A 22930-nucleotide genomic window follows, 5' to 3' on the forward strand; every position below is an offset into this window, starting at 1 on the left:
TACATGTTTAAATTAGAAAAATAAATATTTTATTACATTTTAAATTCACAATGAATTCGTGTCATGCAGACATTGCATCGTAATGTTCTGGGCTGTGCTGTTGTTTACAGCGAGCTGCAGTGCGAGCTGAATGTTTGTACCAACACAGAGGCAAGTTGCTATTCCAACTTTGCGTTAAAAGCTGCATAAGAAATGGGAAAATTCAGAATTTACAAAAATCGCAGTATACACAAGGCTTATATACAAGGAAAGCGTGGTCATTCATAAAGCCTACTCAAAAGAATGTTTTTCTTCTAATGATGATGCACACACAGTGTCCTTTAAGGCAGACTCAACCTTTTCCAAGCGTCTCCACCGTGAGGTCTCTCTAGGCTACGACACTGGCAACGCACGAATATCCGTGAGAAAGTGATCCAGTATTTTGGTGGAGCAGAGAATCCCACGCTTGGATTTGGTTGCGACTCTGGGGGAGAAACAAGCTTCAGTTATCCGCCTCATTCCTGCAAGTTAAGCAGAAAACAAAACTCGCTATGTTAACATTAGGAGGTCAGAGGAGGTGGTGAGCTTAGGTAACCATCACAAGCATCCGGATGCATACTGAGTCAGAGAGCATGATGCCTAAATCAGTGAGGGTCAGCTGCAGCAATGCAAAGATACTCAGGCTGAGGTATAGAATAGTTATGCACACAGTGGAGCACAAGTTTTGTCTGCAGAAATATTGATCAGCCACAGAGTGGCGCTCAGAGCTCGCATGTTCTGACTTTTCTGATCAGATTAAAATTTAACAGATAAAATAAGTTTGGAGACGTTTCCTGTCTCTCATAGTCATGACTCCGCGTTTCAGAGTCGTCACGTTTGTTATTTTTTTTTAGAAAATAATAGAAAAAAACTGCCCTGTAATTACAAGATATTCATCTTTTTATCATGGGATTAGTGATCTCGTTATTATGGAAAACACAAAAACTCTATTACCCTGAGGGACACACACACACACACACACACACACACACACACACACACACACACACACACACACACACACACACACACACACACACACACACAGTCTAGTGTGACAGTTTACGTGATTGTGTCGGTCTTTCCCTGTGCGCTCCTCCGTGCAGACTTGGTCACCTGGTGAGTCACTGGGGTTTTGACTCACGGCTTGTCTCTCCTCCACTACTTTATCCAAAACTTTAGTACTTTGAAAATAGGCTACGTGATTTTCTGAACATTACAAAGGTAAAGTTTGGTTTGTGCTTCTCGTGTCCTTGTGCGTAAACACCACAGGAGAGAAGCACTGCTGCGCACTGGGCATCCTCAGCTTTTTTGATCCAATTGAATTTGACTCGACTGGGACATTAAAGATTAGGACACATCTCCACCCTAATGTACTTTTCTTTGGTTATAGCAAATTTCCCTTCATACATTGAGATGTTTGTCATCGTTTGGCTCAGTTACTGCTGATGGAATTTCAAACAGTCCATGCTTTTTAGTGCGTACCCCAGGGGTTCCCAAATGTTTTCATGTGAGGGGCTCCCAAGTGTGACATTTCACTCAGTGACTTCTATTTCCTACCAGCAGCCCAAATATAGGAAAGGAAAAGAGGTTGCAGTGGGAGGAATGATTTTCTCTTGTCATCTAGTGGATTCAATAAGTAAAGTTAAGTAAATCATCAGTTTGGTTTGGGATAACTGAAGCCCATATCTGCGCATATCTTGCGTAAAACAGCTGCATCATCTGACATGAAGGAGCCTAAACTTCACATCCAGTGGAAGAAAACTCACCTGAAATAAAACTGCCTTCCAGCGGGGTGTTTTATACATCTGTCAGTTTCCCTGTGTATGTCTCCAGTGGGTTTACGCTTGGATAGCTCAGAGTTTCCAAGTCGTCGCTCTCCTGATAGGACTCAGTCTTGGAGAGCGACTGGTTACTTTTGATTGAATCACATTCACAAATGGAGAGCTGCTGCTGCTGCTGCTGTCCGCACGTCACGTGCACGTACTGAAGATTGTCCTCCTCCTCGTTCTCTCTGTGGTAGAAATAATTGAAATTTGACACTATGACGGGGACAGGCAGGGCTATGGTTAGCACACCGGCGATGGCGCACAAAGATCCAACGAATTTCCCCCCGATGGTGGAGGGACACATGTCTCCGTATCCCACCGTGGTCATTGTCACCACAGCCCACCAAAACGCATCAGGTATGCTTGAAAACCCAGACTCGGGGTCTTCTGCTTCTGCAAAGTACACGGAGCTGGAGAATAAGACAACTCCAATAATCAGGAAGAATATGAGCAGTCCCAGCTCCCTGAGGCTTGCGTGGAGCGTTTGGCCGAGAATCTGGAGACCCTTGGAGTGTCTGGAAAGTTTAAAAATCCTGAAAACACGGACGAGCCGAATGACCCTGAGTATGGCCAGAGACGCAGCCTGCTGACTGCTGCCCTGATGCTCTGCGAGATCAAGGCCCAGGGTGATGAAATACGGAGCTATAGCCACCACATCGATCAGGTTCATGATGTTTTTAAAGAAAGCTGGCTTACTGGGACAGGACAGAAATCTCATGGTGAACTCAAAGGAAAACCACACGATGCAAAGTGTCTCCACCATGAAAAACGGATCTGTGAACGGACTGGGCGCTTTGCCGTGCGCGCTTCCATTGGCGTGATTGTCCTGCACCGCCGGCACTTCTCTAAACTCTGGTAAAGTCTCCAAACAGAATATAATGATGGATATTAAAATGACCATAACTGACACAATGGCAATTATCCGTGCGGGTCCGGAACTCTCTGGATACTCGAAGAGGAGCCAAAACTGGCGCTGGAGCTCGTTATTGGGCAGCGGGCGCTCCTCTTCCCTCGACAAACCCTCGTCTTCTCGGAAAAGCTCTATGACCTCCTCGTCAAGTTCGTAAAACTTTATTTCTTCCAGGAAAATGTCCACAGGCACACTCACGGGCCTCCGAAGCCGCCCTCCTGACTGGTAATAATAGAGGACGGCATCAAAGCTCGGCCTGTTCCTGTCAAAGAAGTATTCATTTCTCAGCGGGTCGAAGAAACGCATCCTTTTACGCGGATCTCCCAGGAGCGTGGTCGGGAAGCGGGAGAGGGTCTTTAGCTGCGTCTCAAAGCGCAGACCTGAGATGTTGATGACCACCCTCTCGCTGCACTCCTGGTCGGCTGGCTCCAAGTCGGCAGCATCTTGCAACAGAGGAGTAATGACCACAGTCTCGTCGTGGTTCTCCTGGGGCACCACAGTCATCTTTTTACCCCTGCGAGGGTAAATCTGTCACTCACCTCCTTGGTGCCTTCCTCTTGCCCTTTTGCCGGTGCGTCCTCCCTGCTCTCTCTTGCATGCAGCCGCCCGAGATTCAGGCAAAGTCCCCGTTTTGCTCCCAAACAGATTTATGCCTTTATATCCAGAGTCGTTGTGCCGATGTTGATTTACACCGTCCTTTTGTCAGATTAGAGCCTCTGAACTGTCAACTTTCAATGGTGCAAAAAGATCTCCACTTGCATAAGCTACACCGATGGCTATGGCTATCATATTCACACCATTTTAAACTCCAAAGCCCTCCCCAAGTTGGAAGACCAGATGACACTTGCTGCTGCTGCTGTCCCTCTCACACTCACTCACTTCACTGGAGCAGTGCAGTGATTTCCAAGTTAACACTGGAGCCTCACAGCTGTAATCTTTGTCATTTTAATCTCAAAATAATGGGGTTTTTTTAATCACTAAATAATCCCACATCAAAGTCATTAGTCTTGTTGTGTTCAGAGTCAAGGTCCAACTAGTTTTCCAGATCCAGAGTTGACTCAGAAATAGAGTCTCTCACCCTGCAGGTCCCTCATTCATGAAATCATGGGGCTATTCTTGTCACAAGGGGAACCTCCAGGACCAGGCCTGTCTACTTTGGGTTGCAGCCCACAGTTTTTCAGAAACAAGGAGCACAGGCGAAGGTGACAAACACATCCTCCAGTGTAGAGAGGGTTGTTCTTTCCCGCAGCTACATATTGAAAGCGCCTTGAAATAAATAAGGTGAAATAACGTGAATGCTTCGAAGCACAGAGCCTCGAATGACCGGGGGCCCTCCTGGATCCAGCCAGTGGAAACTGCTGGCTTGACTGACACCTGAGTAGCCAGAGAGGATAGCGTCTTCAGGAAGCCACAGCCAAAATAACATTCACAGTTCGTAGCACTTAAAGGGCTCAATTGTAAAACTTGGAACACAGGCAGCCCCAGAAGAGAAGTGACCTGGCCTCGGGGTCACTGAGATACTGGAACGAAAAAAAAAAAAAAAAACAGCTGCAAGCACCCCCACCTTTATTAGGTCCTTATCATGAATCCTCTGCAGCCAAGTTAAAGGCCCACTTTCTTTGCAGTTTAATAATTCAATTACTCTTGAATATTGAATGATAAAAAGTTTAAACAGTGTACAGGACACAGTTATATGTGCCCTGCAGCATTGTGATCTATTTATAGCTCCTTTTTTTCCCACTTTCATTGCCTTCATAAAGCTGTATCACTTCTGTCAGTCACTGCACTTGTAGACACAGGAGCACAACAATAATAGCACCGGGGTGCTAATCAGTGTTACTAAAACCAAGCTGCATTATTACGTACATGCGGGCAATCGTTGGCGGGAATAACATGCCGTCACAAACTTTTAATGTCAGAGAGGTTTTTTTTTTTCTTTGCTCAGTCAGGTTAACAAGTGGTTCCCAGAGGAGCACTTTTTTTGGCCTTTCCATTACTGAACAAAGGGTTGGATTTCGGAGTCAAATGTCAGTGTCAGGACACGGAGCCGGCTGCTGCTAATGTGTTAGCATGTAGCATTCGCCGAATGGCTGTCTGGGTCAAGCCAAGGTGTCAGGCCTTGACTATATCCAAGGAAACAAACAATAACAAACAAGCTGAGGAATGGACACGTGATATCTGTCAGACAAACAAAGAAAAATACTCAGAGAATTTAACACTCATGTGTCAAGACAATTACAGTAACCAGTAACTGTCACATTTATTTATCATATTTCAAAGCTCATTAGTGGTTTTTCCTCCCATCTTTGTGGGATCAAACACATTATTTGAGCACATTATTCATAATATCTCTTATTTATTTTAACAGTGTACAGTTGTGCACTCTGGTGCCATGTGTGTTTGAGGTGGGTCCTGCAGTTGCACCCTCTATAAAGAAATCCATACATTTTGATATGTGGATGGACATGTATGTACGTGCATACCTTAACAGTGACCGCAGGTAATGAGCCTGGGAGACACATGCCACACAGCCTGCTGGGAACATGAATGCTGACAGCGAGGAACCTCCCATCGTTATTAATGGCCCGACCTATGAATGCAGGAGACCCCCGTGGTAACAGGATACTGTGTGTTCACTCACACCAAGAAAACATCTGCTTTCTGTATCATTCGCTGGAAAAAATCAGTTTCTTTAAATCAACAAGAAAATCAGCAGCTTCGACTGACATTTACAACATCGTGATTGAATAGTGATGATAAATGCAATAAACAAGCACTAATCACCACAATAGTATGATGAATGTTAATTATGACTTAATAATCGATAATTATGTCAATATTACAAACATATATTGAAAATTGTTGAAATAATTCATTGTTTTAGCAATGCTCAGATATTCTGAAACACAGTGGCTTTACTTCTTTAAAAGGAGCTGCTGTTTATTAGCATTTTGATAAATTGCACTTCATCCGCCGAGGCTCATCTTTGTCTAAATATAGACAGAATGAGGCTAGCTAACCCATAACAGACGTGAGGTAATCACAGTAGCAACTTGTGTCAGTGACTCCGCTTGGCTTTCCTCCTCCTGAGCCCCAGGCCAAGTATTTACAAAGTGTGTGTGTGCGTGTGTGTGTGTGTGTGTATTTCTGTAAGTGTGTATCCGGCATTGCTTCTAGTGCAATATGTGAATGAACGCATGTGCGTATCATGTTTGCGTGTGTGTGAGTGTGTGTTATAAATTGAAAGAGGAGTTTTTAGAAGGTCAGCCGTGCTAGTCAACAGCTCCTTCGGATCACATCGTTCTAGTTCCAGCGACGCCGCTCGAAATGAAATAGGGGGCATTTGACCCAGTCTGACATATGCTCTGTAGGACAGGTGATGACAGCATCTCAGACACAGGAATGAGTCTATAAAGGTGGAGCTATATCTGGGGAGCCTCTGATTCAAGTCCACATAGTTTTTTTAAAATAAAGGATCACTAGTGTTTATTCCAAATCACATATTACCACAAGCAAAGCTTAGCAGTGAGATGGAAAAATTCTCAGTTAGCCTGTGGTTTAGTGGTTTTCAGATCAAAAAAGTTACAGACAGTTAAGTTAAAAATACGGTTGCATAATATGACTACATGTACCATGAAATGACACAAATATGGCTACCACTAGAGAGTTTGTCATACTGTTACACCATGGTAAGTATCACTTTGATGTATCTGGGTGCCAATCACTGAGAAGGGCTGCTTCATGACACTATTGAATTTTACATGATTTTTGCACTTACGCGATGAAGCCGTGATGATTTGCCAGCATCTCAAATTAGTGGATTAGCTGAAAACACAAATTCCTGTCCCGATAATTTCATCCATTAACAATTTCTCCACAGATTTTCTGGAAAATGTACGATACATTGTAATATAGAACTGCATATACTGTGATAGAGGGTTTTTCCTAAACATCCCTTACTCCTATGTTAAACCTGGACTAAATTTGGTTGATGAATTAAAGTTTCTGGACAGCAAATACGTATAAATCGTGTTTAAAAGGTGCAGTATGTAAGATGTGGCCACCTCCTCCTAAAAATAGGAGGCAACATTTCACCTCCTCTTCCTCCTCTATAAACCTTGCAATGTAAGATTCAATTATTTGTCATTTTACAAAACAGGGTTGCCCAACAAACATAGAAATAATTCTGTAGTGCAGTTTTTGAATTTGTATCTAGTGTGTGAACAGCAGCAACCGGATAACGATGATAACATGGTCTTCATCTTCACATTAAAAGTGCAACATCTGGGAAACTTTGCCCATCAACTTTAACTACGTTTGAGCATCATTGAGCATCATTGATGTAAACATTAGAGTCCGCCTCCCCACATCTTACCGGATTCTGGCGCTCTGTCGACTCTAAACACAGTCTGTTCTTTAAGTGCGGCAGCATGATTCAGTGAATCGAGATGAAGTCAAGTCTCTGGGAAGATGTGTGCACAAACAGTCTCCTATTTCCTGTTGCTTGGCCAGCCTGAGTCCCATTTCATCCACTCCACCGTACCACAATGAGCAGCCTGGTCCCAGCTGGGTTAGCTTAGCTCTCATCACGGCTCTCTTCCCTCTCCTCTGGTGTTGCTGCGCCGCCTGCCGTGGTGTTTGATCCCACTGGAAGCTGTTGTTTCTTAATTCTAACAAAAAAAACAACAAATTTAGTTAGTTGGACTGAGGGTGGACTGAACACTACAGTGAATCACTGTCGCCCCTCAGTTACAAAGCTGTACAACGAGACAGTACGTAGCTCAGACATCTAGAAAATATTAAGTGTTTTAATCTATCCCAGCCAGTACTGAATTTACAGACACCAATATGTATATCTAGCAGTTAAAAAAATCCAATAATGGTATCAGCTAATAGTACGTTTATAAAAGTACATTAAATAAACAAATATATCTCTATAAGACGTCCTTACATTTTTTTAAAAGAATTGTGATCTTGTTATGTACTAAATGGGTCTTTTGCATTTGGAAAACTGGTGACACTTTCTAAAATGATTCAAACATTTCTGTGGAATTGCTGCACAGCAACCAACCATGAGAACATGGCACTGGCCATGTTGGGTCAATAATACGGCGACAATAAATACATCTCATTATGAATCTTACACCTTAAACCTGCACTGTAGGATGAACTTTGTACGGACCACAGCATGCATTTCAGTCTTCACTCATCAGCCAATGTATACGGATGAGATGTGAGGAGCGTGTGCAGCTGCATCTAATTAATAGTGTGAAAGTTTTTGCCTAATAGAGGTTAAGCTGTGTTTATGCCATCCCAATTACCCGCTCTGCAAGTGAGAGGAGCCCATAGCCTCCTCGCCCTGGGGTGTCTTAACCCACGGCTTCCACTCCAGAAAGCAGATACTCCATCCAAGCTCCTTGCCAGTTCCTGGGTTTTGATAGCCACCAATTTTAGCCTGCTGTCATCTGAAGTTGATGTTCGTGTTTTTGCTGATAGGTAACGAGGCACGCACCGCGAGATGAAACTGGATTCCTCAGATCCGAAGGGCAGGGTTCTTTGGAATTACCTCTGCATGTCCAGTCCCTCGCCTACCTCGGATAATCATTTCACTCCTTGATCAAGCCTTTCCCTTTTTTAGAAGACAGTGTCGTCCAAAATCCTGGCTGGGGGCAACTGTGGGGGGGGGGGGATCAGTTCACAGGAGAACCACACATGGGTTATTAATCAAGGGTGACTTCAAAGGTCTCAAAGTTTAATTTTTATAGCTAACTTATTTTAAATGATTCTACTCTCAGACTTTACTGTCTTGGTATTTGGTTGCACGATCAACGCCAGGCTGACAGGCACCCTGTTGACTTCTATCAGCATATAAGTGTATGTGTGTAAGCCCTCCTCATCCTCAAACAACATTTAACAGCACAGAGGGATTTAAATATCTACAGTGTCCCTACTAGAGTAAAGTAATTTATCAAGCAAAAATAACTCTCTGGTTCCATCCTCTCAAATGTGAGGATTTTCTGCTTTTCTTTTTTAAATTGTAAAATGAATATTTTTGGGGTTTGAAGTGAAGATTGGACAAAACAAGACATTTGTAGACATCGCCCTTGAGCTCTGGGAAGTTGTCATGGACATTTTTCACTACTTTCTGACATTTTATAAAATCCTAGACTAAATGACGAATCTGTCAACAGACGTATGTGATATAAAACCGTCATTAGTTGATGCACTAATCCCTACTCCCTCACGCTGCTTTGGATCAGGTCTTTGGTGACTGGGTCCATGACACCGATCAGAGTTACAGCCAAAAAAACAAACAAAAATAATTCTCCAATCTGCCACAGAATAACGTGTCAACATTTCACTTACACCACCTTTTAATAACGTGATACTTAACCTTATTTCCACTCTTCTCCACTCATAACAATGGGTTCACCCTGCTGACATTTCTATGCCATTACTGTCACATGCAGTTACTCCTCCTCTAAAGATAGATTTACATTCCCTACTATACACCCTGACTGGTTTCTTTTCTTGGCAAGCTACTGAAGACTCTACAGCCAAATCATCAAAAACACATTCTGCCTGTACAAATAATTTCAAGAATCATTTGAAGTGAGCGCAGTCTTTCCTTTTTTTGATTATTTTCTTTATAGGAAGAACCATATTTACACTGGCGCTTACAAGGTGCCACTTGTTCAGAGGCTCAGAGGTTTTTTCAGTGTTAACTAATTTTCCTCTTTTGCAGCTCACCTGCCATGTCCCTTCACGTTACAGTGAGCTCTACAACGTAAACAGACTGCTGGACCATGATATTACGTCAGGCCGAGGCCGGTGCTGACCATCTGGACTGCAAGTTGTTGCCTTGTGTCTGATAGCATTTCTCAATCCGTAACTTCCTTGAAATCCTCGAACTCATGCCTGCTCATTAATAAATCTTTCCTTACTTACTCATGCTCACAAACTAGGCCAATTTGGCTGATTTCCCTCCCTGTTTAGAATTAATTTGTGTTGCTGTTTCTGTTTTTAATGCGTTTCCATTGCGTATCTTACTTTAAGTTTTACCATTATGGTAAGTTTTTCAGCACAGACAACTTGTGGGTTCTTCATGCTGCCACTGGTTAACTGGTATGATGACAGCACATACTGATTTAAACTGATTATGGAGGGTGCTGTTGCCATGATAGTTGTTATATATTCATGCATTACTTTTCTACATCCCCAACCTATTTTCGTGTAGATATCCTCCATTATTCCCCACAAGAAAATAAATAAGAAGACTTTATGGATGTTCAAAATATAGCCTTAATGTGTTTTCCATTTACAATTTGTATTCCTCTAGAGAAAACATCACCATTGTGTGCTTCAACTACTGTAAATACAGCACAATAAAGGAGGCCTACAGATTCATATTAAGAATTTATACTCATGTTTGTGCCTGTATAGATGTTGTATTTTCAGCTTTCACCAGAGCTGTAATTGAATCCAGCTCAAAAAGCTACCCTCCGCTGTGGAACCTTAGAGACTCCTATAAATAAACAGGCAACACTCCTTCAACACTTGCCTATATGGCGCATGGTATGATTAGCTCATGGCAAGAGCCCTCTGATCTTGCAGCGTGTAGCCACAACTATTTTCTGTCAGCTATGTGCATTGCTTAACTCATGGAGTGTGTCAAGAATGTGGTCTCCAAGGAATTCACAAAATGTATTTAGCCTATACTGTAGATTGGCCTTACATATATATGTTAATCAATGTTGTTGTGTAACGTTGTTGCGACAGGGCCATTTCGAAAAGAAAAAACACCTGCATGTAAAAGGAACATGTCAGTGGGCCAACTTGTACGCAATAGTATTACTTATTATGTTACACAAATTAATGCCCATTACCTTAAAACGGGAGTTCAGCTCAACCCAGTGGCAGTATTGGAGGAAGTGGTGCACTTAACTAAAGTTAATATATGTATGCTGATGTTATTTTGCATTTCATGCTGGTTAAAAGGTGCTTCATGTATGCAGCGAAACTCATTTAGATTCTAACCATTTAAATTTTAACTAACTACTAAAAATTTCAACTAACTTTATTACACTCCTTGGCAGTATGGCCATGCACTTTTTATGCTATAAATCCCTAAAATTTATTTTTAACTTAATATACAAAAAGGTATGATGTTTTATTAAGCAATATTCCTGGGAGGCAGACATCTGACACACAGCTCTGACCTCAGCTATATATATCATGGCTAACCTACTAGCAAACAATTGCCTACTTAGCTTGAATCCTCAGCAGATCCAAAGCAACATGAGCATCCCATTAAATTCAAATACTCTTTTTTTTTTTTGCTCTAGATGCGTTTCAAACAATGTGTTTCCTCTTCGACTTACCTCAACAGCCACTTGTTTCTTCAGGATTTGTTCTGGGAATGTAGTTAACATTCACTTAGCCTGCCTGAACTTGCTAGCTTATGCTAACAGAGACCTGAGATGTAGCTAGCTTAATCATGACAACCTGAATACTCAGTTAAAACCCCACGAAACTAACTGTTTACTGTTACGGGTGTTGTTAACCCATTAGCCTAATATTAATCAGCAGTTTTCTCCCAGAACCCGTAGAAAGTCAAGTTTACCCCATTATTCAAGCGCCTGCCGCTCATTCTAATGAGCGTGTGGTGAGTGAGGGAACTGCACTGTACTAGCAGCACAGTCAAGTCCCTTTGTTAAATGAGTCCATGTCACCCACAGAAACTGTTAATTCATTACTCAAGGAAGACAAACTGTCCAACTACGGTTCTGAGAGGTAACACTCACGAAGAGACTTGAAATTAACTAGCAGCTTAATTCAAAAGAAACAGCCAGTTAGCTAATTTCTCTATCAGCTAACTAGCTAACGTTGCTAGCGCTAACTGTTAGCGTTAAGCTAGCGGTAATGATGAATCATGGATTTTTTTTGTTAAAAACTGCTGCAAAAACGACTGAGGATAGAAACGATACCGAGCTACTTGTACAACTACTGACTGGACCTGCAGAAAGAGGATGAAGTTGGCGGATGTGACACAGATGGGAGGATTAAAATGTCTGGAGGAAGGGGTGGAGCTCAGGTGGTGGAGCTCAGGTGGTCAGTGGCCATTATATGACTGCAGCCATGACTGACAGTGGTCCTCTTCAATAAACTGGTATGTGAGGCACACACACACACACACACACACACACACACACACACACACACACACACACACACACACACACACACACACACACACACACACACACACACACACACACACACCTACACTTACTTGTGTAATTGCTGATGTGGTTATGTTGCTTTTAAACGGTCAAATGTAAGGCGCCTGTTACCATTGTTTGTTTGCCTGAGCAGCTTTTGTTAAATAATAGTCAGGACTGCTAAAGTTTGTCATTGTTGGCTGTTAACACAGACAGCACCATGGTCAGGGCCTGTCAAAGAATCAGGAATTTCCCATTATTAGTTGTCACCTATTCACTCATGTGTGCAGAGATCTAGTACTCACTTGTCAGTTTTATTGTCATGGGAGTGAGGAGATGGACACGTAGATAGCTAAAGCAGACAGGATGATTTGAGGGATTTATTGATAGGCAGAGAGGAAGGTACATTGTCAAGAAGGCATGCAGATGTCAAGTGAAGTTTTATTTGTATAACCCAAAATCACAATTTGTCTCAGGAGGCTTTAGAGTCTGTGCAACATGTGATGCCTTCTGTCCTCTGCACTCAATTTAAGCACAGAAATGAAATAGATGTCATGTGAACAGATTAACAAAATCACGGTATATACAAAGTACGATCTCGAAATTTCTGATACATGTTGATTATAAAATATATGTGAGGAACAAAACCCGACCTAAGCCACACAACCTACTCCCCACCACCTCTCAAGAAAGAGAAGTGAAGAGAAGTGCACACAGCTTGGATGCTTATCAGGACAGAAACAGAAACAAAGGGTTAGAGAAATGCAGCAACTATTAAAAACTTAATTTATTCTCGTCTGCGAGATAAACACGGACTACAAGTGCCAGGTTTAGGAGGTCCAGGTTCAGGCAGCATAAGCTCAAAAGCAATAATACAAGGCAAGAGGGCGACTTGGACGATCTGGCAGGGAGTGAGTGGAAAAGGGCTGGTTGAATATGTTCGGGGCTGACAAGAAAAGTGGGAACAGGTGAGCAGGTGCAGACTGGGAAGGTCAGGTGACTGGGACAGGAAGGGAAGGGGTTATTACAGGGCAGCCAGGAGTGGCTGGATGTGGGACTGAGGTGACTGGGACGGGAGAAAAAGTCAGAGGGCATCTGGTGGACGAGAAGAGAATGGCAATGAACAGGTTTTAAAACATAATGGGTAGTTTATTGCCCTAAGAGACAAATTGGTTTATAGTAAGTAATTAGCTTTATTAAGTGCCCTACTTCATGTGTAGGCTATTTTGCATCCTGCGTTTGATATGTACATTGATACATTTTGAACATACCTTTGAATGTTTCTGTGAATGAGTGTTGTTTGGGTCATTATAATATATTCCAATACCAATCTGGACTTCATATCCAAGTATGTAAGCAGCTGAATAAGACACATTATAATACATACTTTGCCGATTTTCAGCCAGCTTTGTATCATGGCATTGCATTACATTACTACCAACATCGTAATGATACAAAGCCTGTTGAAAATTAGAAAATTATCCCTTAAAGCTGTACCAATATTCATTAAACAGACTAGAACAGTTTTTTCCGATCCTGGTCCTGGAGGCCCACTGCCCTGAATGTTTTAGAAGTTTCCCTGCTCCATCACACGTGAATCCAATGAACGGATCGTTATCAGGCTTCTGCAGAGCTGCAGAGCTGATCACCGAAATCAGGTGTGTTTCAGCAGGGAAACATCTAAAACATGTCCAAAGCCGGTACACCTCGTTATACATCTTCTGTTCTTGATATTCAGGCAATGTTAATTCACAATGTTAAGGTCAGAAAAGCTGCCTTAATGACACAGACTGTAAGAAAAAACATGGATGTAGACTCTGCTATGTTGCAAATTTTGGTGTCTTGTTTTGGACTAAATACTAAAAACCACGGTGGACTGTAGCCAATCAATCAGACGCACCTCTAAACAAACTTCTTTTTAATCCTTAGGGTAGGCCCAGAACAAGCTGGTGGAGCACCTGTCTACGATTGATTTTCTATCAGAAGCAGGAAATGTCTCGGCAGGATCACAGGCAATGAGGGAAAAACAGGTAGCCGACAGAGCAAAGTTCAAAGTAAATGAACTGTGATCGGTTAGGGGTGGAAAATCACAGCACTGTAACCAGTCACACCTGAGATCTGTCATAGATTTATTGTGATACATGAGTCCAAAGTGAAGTCATGTTTTGTTCAACAGCCAATCCAAAAAATATATTCCTTTAACTGTCATAGAGGACCAAAAAACCCTAGGAAGTAGCTACACTTAAGTAGCTGGAAATGGTGTGATTTTTGCCCAAGAAATAAGCTTGAATGACTAATCACTTCAGCTCTAAAATACATATATCTTAGTTCTGACTTGAAACATTATATAAAATTAGCTCCTACTGCAATTGAGGCAAACACAAAACGTGACGAATCTCCCCATAAGCACCTGTTTCTGGGAGGTGTTGGCGCCCCCTAGCAGCCACTGGTGGCCTCATCGCATTGGGTCTCCAGTAGAGCTAATAATTTATTCAGTTGAAAGACAGAAAATTGCATGTCAACTACTGTGATTATCAATTATTCATTTTAGTATTTTTGGACTGTGTGGTGTGAGGGCATAATTCATGAGCTTTGAGTTTACATCACAGATAATTTACACAGTAGGAGTTGGAACATTGACAATATTTCTGAGACTGTACAGTCTATGTCCAGTTTAGTGAGAATGAGAACTAATTTCTGGACAAATTTGTAAAAGGGGCAGATTGAAAATTGTCTAAACATACAGTCAGCATGCATTTCGCACAGCAATTATTTATTCATTTTTATTGTTTGTGGATAATCTTGCTTTGCTCAGAGGTTGCAGAGCAGAGTGTTCGGTCTGAAGTACATTCAGTAGTTTTTACTTGAAGCGTCTGAGCACATGTTCTTTATTGCTTCACCATAACCGACATGCTGATGGTCCACAGATGACGGTCTGTACAAGTCTGGCCAGCTGCCCTTGCTGTACTCTAAAGAGAAGGCCAAAAGTCAGGGGGTGAGCTGGGAGGGGCAGGTTATCTCCTATTACTGCAGCGGCCACCAGAGCTCAACCGGACTTGTTATTCCCTTTTCCAATCCCTTTGCTTTCTATATAACTACAACACCTGCTGCACAGCCCACTTCTTACTTCTCTCCTGCCACAAACGTTTAGCCTAAAACTGCCTGAGAAAAAAACGTGGGCACGCAGGTGTGTGCTTTTATCTGCTGCGTGTGTGCTTAAAGTGAACAAAGGATGGCGCGCTGAAGCTGGTGGTGTCTCCCAACGCAAAGCCAACCGCTCCTGGGGGAAAGAGCTATTTTTTAAAACAAAGCACTCATCTCTTAAACACTTAGTGCTGCTAATATAAGTTTCCTCCAATGTTTGCTTGTGTAATACACATGTGATTAATCCCCCATCGATATCTTAATGGGGCTATGTCCAGTTCAGCTACCATATCCTGTGAGAGCTGAAAAAATATTTAACTAAATTGTGCTGTAAAGAATTATAACACCAGTATTTACACCTTTATTTTGAAAAGCACAGCCCAAAGACAGAACACCTGTATTTAGGAAAAATATATCTGAAAGAAATCACACTTCAACAGTTCCTGCATTACAACGTACAGTCCAGGCAGAATCATAATCACAATATAACTGGCCAATTCAGTATCCTCTTTTGTAGTAGATATTTAGCAATGTGAATTATAAATAAATCTTATAAATAAATAAATAAATCTAATAATGCAGTTAAACTTACTGCACTAGAACATTTGTAGTTACACGGTCAAAGAGCAGAATCTTGTCATTTTGTCTAGCTGCAGGTTTTGGCCTCAAAGTGGTTGAGGCGTCACTTTTGATGGCTCAATTTGATTGTAAGAAGATGAGAGGCTGCAGCTTACCCTGTGGTTTTTTATTACTAGTTATGTGATGGATACTAGCGGATCATATAACTCATATTTACTAGCTGCCCTGTGCCAAGGCAGCAAAACTTACCGAATGATTTGTTGCTGCTTGGATTATAGCCGCCCTGTGAAAGTTTATTTGTCATATGAGCATTTGTGTGTGTGTGTGTGTGTGTGTGTGTGTGTGTTTTTAGGGCATTTTATGTTCAGATTTTCAAATATTGGTGGAGCACTGCAACACAACTTTATGGAGTGTCTAAGTAGTACATCTGTGTTTGGCCAACTTTGCTCTGCAGTAGGAATGTATCAGTAGAGCCATGTCTTTATTACATTAAATTAGTACAGCGTCAGATAGACCTGCTATCCTGTCCTGTAAAGTAAATGTCCAGTTTATAACAAGAAAATTCTCTTGTATTGGTGATTTTTGCCATTCAAAACACTATTTCGAATGATTACAACATAAACTATCTCATTACAATAATCATTTTCTGCACATTTATAGAATATTACATTTTTTAGCTACGGTTGCCTGAGAAGGCTAAAAACATGTCTAAAGAAAGAAGTTTGCAATGATGGTGTAGAAATAGAAGAAATGATCCTGTAACAACTCATACGCAATAGACTTCATAAGTCTTACAGTAATTTTATTACAACGAGCCTGGCCCTAAAAGTAAATGAAACTCATTGTTAATTACTTTTAAAAAGACAATAAGCATAATGAAGGTATCATCATATTTCTTTTCAGTTTTGCATTATTAAGCTATATTACTGTTTTTCTTGTCTTCTTATTTATACATTTATACCTCAGATATAGAAGTAATCACAAAAACATCTTATTGTACAGTAAATATAAAAAAAAGTGTTCCTGATTGCCACCAACTCTGCGCTTCATGCCTAAATGAATCAGCTGTATTTAAAAGCTATCTGTGGTGATGCTGATGACCTGTGGCTGCACTCTGTTCTTGTTACAGCTGAAGAGCCAGGCTGCCCTCCTGTGGCGGTAGCGCTTTGACAGCAGCACATAGAGCACAGGGTTGATACAGGGGTGCAGGTACTGCAGCACAGTGCAAATGAAGTAAAACATCTCCCAAGCCTGTCCATGTCGATACAGCCCCAGGTACACACACAGCTCCAGCACATAACCAGGCAGCCAGCACACTGAGAAGGTAGCAGCCGCCAGGAACACCATGACAGAGGCACGGCGGGTGTTCCTGGCACTGGACACCGACATTACAGGGCTCTTGTGGAGAAAGAGAGCCAGCCGGACATAGTTGAAGGCGATGATTAACATTGGAACAAAGTAGTAAAGTACAAACTGGCTCAGAACCACTTGGTAGTGGTGGTCATGAATGGTTGGAAGGCAGAAAGTGAAGTTTGCAGGGCTTGGGCCCAGACTCTCTTTGGTGGCAAACATACGCAGCGGCAGGCTGATGAAGAAGCTGAGTGCCCAGACCAGGACAAACATGAGGATGACCAGGTCCATGGTGGGAGGCTGGTACGGGTTGGTGATGATCATGGCGCGGGTCATGGATACGGCACACAGCGAGTATGTGCTGGCCGCCAGGCTGAAGGAGAGCATGAACTGGTAGACCTTGCAGACAGTGTCACCCAAAGGCCATGAGTGGGTTACCGCGGAGTGTAAGGTGAAGGGGATGAGGACGAGGGTGAGGAAGTCGGCCAGAGTCATACTGAATAGGAGGATGTCAAGGCGGTTCTTACGCAACGTGTTGTACTTGGCAAACAGAGAGAAGACCAGCAGGTTGGCACAGAGCCCGATGCCCAGAATCACTCCACAGGTACAGGCAAAGATCAGCCCATAGGTGTTGGGAACATCCATATTATCACCGACTTAACATCACCTTTAAGATACAACAAAATATTTTATTCATCATTGAGGTTAAGATTTGGGCAAATTGATATATTTTATTATTTCTAAATATTTAGATGTTGTAATAATAATAATATCTTAATTATTTCAGTAATGTTTCTATAAGTCACTCCAGACTTTTGCTGAAACTGATGTTTTTCTCTGTCATATCCAATAGCAAACTTAATATATTTGGCATTTTGACCATTGGTTTGATTTTTAAAAAAAATAGATATTTATATATGTCAGATTGGGCTCAGGAAAAAACATAATTACATTTTTTTGGTATTTTCTGACATTTTGTACTTACAACCATTTACAAGAGAAACTATCTATCACTCAGCAGTGAATTGATGTTGTAGTAGTTGTATTAATGTTATACCTTGACAAAATAACATCTGAAAGGCCTTTGTAGACCCATAGTGATAGAAAATATACTGTATATATCACGTAACTTCACCAAAATATAGATGATGTAATGTTACCAAAACAAAAGGTACATTGTTTTTACATAGCAAAGATTGCTGTATATTTCAACCAGTGGTCTAATTACCTGGAATAGGGTTTTGTCTCATCAGAAATCATTGCTTTTCAAAATGGTGTCCATTTTTTTGAGGTACTCACCATCGTTCCTCAAAGCAGTATTTTCAGTTTCATGTTTGTGGGTGAAACATCCTCATAATGTAAACTGGAGAAGTCTCTTTTACTGTTGTCCATCCTGTTAAAGTGAGCTGATGAAGAGGAGGTGACAGCCTCTCAGGACTCATTACAAAGTGTGATTGCTGGATGTGGTGGGAAGTAAGGCAAACACCAGTTGGGTCAAATTGATTCTGCGTGACTTGGTTTAAAGAGAAACGGCCTCAGACCAGCTGCTGAGACAACAGGGATGTACTTTACATGCCTGTTTTGTTGTTATTGTCAGAGGGTGTACGTGTGTCTTTTGTTACTTTCATTTACAACTGCTGCACTTGATATTGTGAACCTTAGCTGGACTTTGTGGTCGAATGTGTGTGTCTACAGTATATCAATCTTTAGGGCACTCTTTTTAAGAGACTGTGTCGCTGCTTTTTAAATCTTGCACTTACCTTTCCTGACTTGTAAAAGTCATTTTAGGCATTATGTTCATACTGTATGAATTTAAAAAACTGCACTCTCCAAAGAATAAAAAAGCAGCCCATTGATTAGGTTCGCTGTTCCTCCCTTTCTCTGGAGATATTAATGTCTTTCTCCACTGTTTGATTGATTTGTTCGGTGTGAACTGCAGGCTCCTGACGACGGCTTTATCAGGCTTTCCACAGCATTTATGACTCTGTGTCAGCTAATGGCCTATGGTGTACACTGCTGCTCTTAGCACAGGATATAGCTGATGCTGATGCATTTGCTAACCCCTCCATTACCAGTGTCTGTGCCGTCGTCCTGCCAGCAGCTGTTAAAAATGCCACATCTTCTCAAGTGGGACATTAACCGCTTCAATGTGTTCTATCCGTGCTGAAGAGTCAACAAAAACATTAATGTTTTTTTTCAAGCTCATCACTTTTATGGTAAATTTCAAAAAACAGTTTTCACACAAATCTTTTTTGGTGTTTGTTTGCAAGATTAAAGGTCATAATATGCAAGTCAACAAAAACTGAAAGGAATTCAATAATTTGTTCAAAGACACTTCAACAGAACAGATACTTTCTGCTGATTGGTCATTAGATCACCCTGTTACTCTTCTCTTACTTTTTTCTATGATTAGCCACTGTTTCTTCATGAAGAGGCAGGTAGTGTGTATACACACACCTACTCCTCATCAATTTAAGATTTTAAGGATAAAATGGATAACTGACAATGCTGCAGATTAATCTGCTGTGCAATCACTGTGTTAGTATATCATTTTATGCATTATAAAGTTGAAATCACTAGTCGACTGGAGGTCAATTGTCAACTATTTTGATAAGATGTTAAAAGTTTGATAATGTTTTTAAATGCCATTTAGGTCCTGGTGAAGATTTTCCTTTTTTCTTTGTCTTATATGATCCTGTACTGAATATCGCTCATTTTAACAGGTCACCTTTTTCACTATTTTCTGATTTTATAGACAAAATGAATTAAAAGAATCTGTATTGAAAATAACAGTTGTAGCCCAAGTTTACTAAATATAAATGTCAAGTAAAATCAGCAGCTGACAATGTTTCAGAATAATCTTATTTGCATCATTTATATTAATACATCACTTTAGGCAAACTACTCAAACAAATAACAAAACTAACATTCAGTGTGTTACAAAACACTTATTTTTTGGCAGAAGGAGGGCTGAGGTGTTCAGCTCCACCTGATACAAACAACCTTTAAAATACTCATACATGGATTACATCTAGCTAATTATTTTCATTATCAGTTAATTCATTGATTAATTTCTCAATTAATTATTTAATCCATACAATGCCAGAAAAAATAATTTTACAAAGCCCAAAGTGATGTCTTTGAATGTCTTGTTTTGTCCGACAAAATCCATATATATTCAATTTAACGTCACAAAAGAGAATTAAAAGCAGCAAATCCTGAAAAGAGATAATTTGGCATATTTGCATGAAAAAAATTACTTAAAATATGGATCGTCAAAATGGCTGCTGATTGATTTTTGTCAGTAATTGATTACTTGACAAATAATTTTAGGCCTATCTGTCATAAATGATAAGTTGCACATTTAAGCCACATATATCTGGTGAACAAAGACACCATTAATCAAAAATATTTCTAACGGCTACATTTTTAATGTCTGATTAAATGGAAACATGTACAGTATGCCCTCAGTGCAAGTGAAGAACATTAAAAGAGTCTGACAGCGCCTGACTATAAAAATAATCTATAATGTAAAATGGTGAAAGTGGGTTTGATGAAGCATCCAATAAGTTACAAGTCCATGAGGGATCTAAGGTGGGAAAGGAAAGCAGGACCATCAAAAAGAAACATCAAATTAAAACTCAACCACAAAAGAACATGTACAGGATATAGCTAAAGTGCATTATGGAATTTAGTCAGCAGCACCGTGATACATTCACAAAATAAATACACACTTTCAAAGTGAAATAAATTATGGCAGAACAGTTCGAACAGATGTATTCAGTGAACAGTTTGTATGGAAGTCCACGATAGTCAACATATGTAGAGCCAAACAAAAGTAGACCACTCAGCCTCCCAGTTTTGTGAAGTTACATTATATTCAGGCAATAAATAGTTCCTCGTATGATCTAACTGTGCACACAGCTGGTTAGAGATGACAATCAGGGTTACAGAGGCCTACAGATTTTCCAAATAAATATGGACCTAAGAAGATGTTATAGTGATAGTTCATGAAACTTCAGGAAGTATGAGATTGAAAATACAAACATAGCAAAATATTATCATACAAGCACAACCCCGGAGCTGTAATATGAAGTGACGCAGTCAACCGAGTGTCGAGTCTCTCAGATCCCAGTCTAGTCGAACCTGTGTCAGTGTCTCAGTGCAGTACCACATAAAGGCTATCGGGAGTCTCTTAGCCGGGTTACTGCATCCCTCACGGCTCCTTTGTCGTGACGGACCGTGCCCGCCTTCGCTTCTTATCGCTCTCTCTACGTCGGCCTAACCTCACCTTTTTTTTCCTCTTGGTGGCCACTTTTAGTGGCTGGTCCTTATAAGCTAGAGCCTTGTTGGTCTCCTGGGGCAGGTTAGGCCCCTCTCTGTCCAGCCTGAACCTGTCAGGGAGGTTCTTGGTGGCCCCTGGGGGTTTCTCATGCAGGGCATTCCCACTGAAGGTTTGGCTCTGGGCTCTGCTCTGCACAGGTGGCGTTCGCTCATCGGCCGTGTGCACCTCCTCCAGCAGCTCATGCAGCCACATGCGACGCTTGAACTCCTGCAAGGAGCGGCCCTTGTCGTGCATCAGCTGGGCGTGGCTCACCGACCTCCTCCTTTAAACGAATGAAAGTGACGAGATTGAGTCAGATCAACAAGGAAGGTTACATAAAAGCTAATTGCATCCTAAAATTTTGTTGTGTATGAGAAAGGAGCAGCGCCAAGTTCACTTTTCTGCAAGTCTGTCAGAAATCCATTTTCTCTCAGTGAGAAATTTAAACCAGATGTCTTCATTTGTGAGTTAGCACCATAAAAAATCTCCCAGTCTTCTTTTTTGTTTGACCTTTTTTGCAATTTCATGGTAAACCACAGTGTTTATGTGTGGGGCAGCCTTAGAAGTGGTAGCAGCTGAAATTTAGGGTCAGGCACCAGGAAACCTCAGTACAGTAGGTGGCAGCATAAACAAGTCTCTGAACACTGTCATTAATCTGAGCTCAAGATCCCAGAAAGCTGGAGCTGAAACGGAGAAAACCTCCTGTAGCTTAATTTAATCTGTTTAGGTAAACCACGGTTGTGTTTTCTAAATCCCAAACAACAGGAATCTTTCAAAGATATTACCTTACCATGTTTAATTATTATAAAGTCCTTCATTTCGTTTGAATAATTTGAATTACTGTTCTATGGTTATTGAAATTAATATTGAAAAATAACTCACGTTCTGCTACTAAGTGCATCAACTGGTTTCCCATCAAGAGTCATTGGGGAGCACAGCAAGAACACAGCCAGACTCCACTGATGAAGCATGACTAAAGAGCACATCCTTGAGCCTAAGATCTGAAGAACACAAGAAATATTATGTCACTTCAAAGACTTATGTAAAACTTCAATTAATTTATAAACATACACTGTACTGTTTGTGTAGTATTTAATACTTTATGTCAGGAGCTGTGTAGACAGCTGAAACATGACATAGCTCCTGAGTACATGACATGTTCCAGGCAGCAGTACTTGTGCCAGAAAACATTTTATTAAAGTAAAGAAGAAACTTAGACTTACATGGTGTTTTACAGTGAAAATCCACAAAAAGGCAAGCTCTTAGAAGATCTTGTTGCAAAGATTGATATACAAAAATAATTAGAAAAATTATTCTGCCAAATACAATTTGGCCAGTTCAAAAGTTGTGTCCAGATCCATTGGTGTGAAGGCAGCCTGGGGAAATCCCCTGTCAGTCTGCTCCATTCATTTGCCTCCCAACAGTGTGTGCTGAGCTATTTATTTCTCCCCAGCGTCCCAATTAAAAGACAGATAAAGATGGAAAGAGCAGCAGCAGCAGCCCATCAGCTGCTGCGCTGCCACTCAGTCTTGCAGTGATCTCATGAAGAGTAACG

At 41.2% G+C, this 22930-nt stretch overlaps 3 protein-coding genes across 4 annotated transcripts; all 3 read right to left on the reverse strand.

Moving 5' to 3' along the window:
- On the reverse strand, positions 1-3515 carry LOC139201172 (shaker-related potassium channel tsha2-like). 2 transcript variants are annotated; one of them, XM_070830428.1, is made up of 2 exons: positions 1788-3515; positions 1-463 (listed from the first exon to the last, which is right to left on the reverse strand). In XM_070830428.1, the coding sequence occupies exon 1, from the start codon at positions 3259-3261 to the stop codon at positions 1819-1821; it is 1443 nt and encodes a 480-aa protein (XP_070686529.1). In that variant the 5' UTR covers positions 3262-3515; the 3' UTR covers positions 1-463; positions 1788-1818. The 2 variants fall into 2 exon arrangements, with proteins under 2 accessions (XP_070686529.1, XP_070686528.1); XM_070830427.1 differs by having other exon boundaries at positions 1-500.
- Positions 3516-16772: 13257 nt separating this feature from the next.
- LOC139202056 (galanin receptor 2a) lies at positions 16773-18444 on the reverse strand. Its single transcript, XM_070831529.1, has 2 exons — positions 18351-18444; positions 16773-17718 (listed from the first exon to the last, which is right to left on the reverse strand). Exon 2 carries the CDS (start codon positions 17694-17696, stop codon positions 16773-16775), a length of 924 nt encoding a protein of 307 aa, XP_070687630.1. The 5' UTR covers positions 17697-17718; positions 18351-18444.
- Positions 18445-20597: 2153 nt separating this feature from the next.
- Positions 20598-22724, reverse strand: pthlhb (parathyroid hormone-like hormone b). The gene is made up of 3 exons (XM_070831200.1): positions 22599-22724; positions 22258-22376; positions 20598-21658 (listed from the first exon to the last, which is right to left on the reverse strand). The coding sequence occupies exons 2-3, from the start codon at positions 22359-22361 to the stop codon at positions 21268-21270; spliced, it is 495 nt and encodes a 164-aa protein (XP_070687301.1). The 5' UTR covers positions 22362-22376; positions 22599-22724; the 3' UTR covers positions 20598-21267.
- Positions 22725-22930: the final 206 nt, after the last annotated feature.

The sequence above is a fragment of the Pempheris klunzingeri genome, chromosome 5, assembly GCF_042242105.1.
Source record: "Pempheris klunzingeri isolate RE-2024b chromosome 5, fPemKlu1.hap1, whole genome shotgun sequence".
NCBI lineage: Eukaryota > Metazoa > Chordata > Actinopteri > Acropomatiformes > Pempheridae > Pempheris > Pempheris klunzingeri.

What these genes read in the sequence shown, in the direction of transcription:
- LOC139201172 (XM_070830428.1), bottom strand. Translation starts at nt 3,261, where the DNA reads ATGACTGTGGTGCCCCAGGAGAACCACGACGAGACTGTGGTCATTACT.
- pthlhb (XM_070831200.1), bottom strand. Translation starts at nt 22,361, where the DNA reads ATGTGCTCTTTAGTCATGCTTCATCAGTGGAGTCTGGCTGTGTTCTTG. An exon ending in GATGCACTTAGTAGCAGAAC is followed by an intron (nt 21,659 to 22,257) that starts GTGAGTTATTTT and finishes ATTCGTTTAAAG; the next exon opens with GAGGAGGTCGGTGAGCCACG.
- LOC139202056 (XM_070831529.1), bottom strand. Translation starts at nt 17,696, where the DNA reads ATGGATGTTCCCAACACCTATGGGCTGATCTTTGCCTGTACCTGTGGA.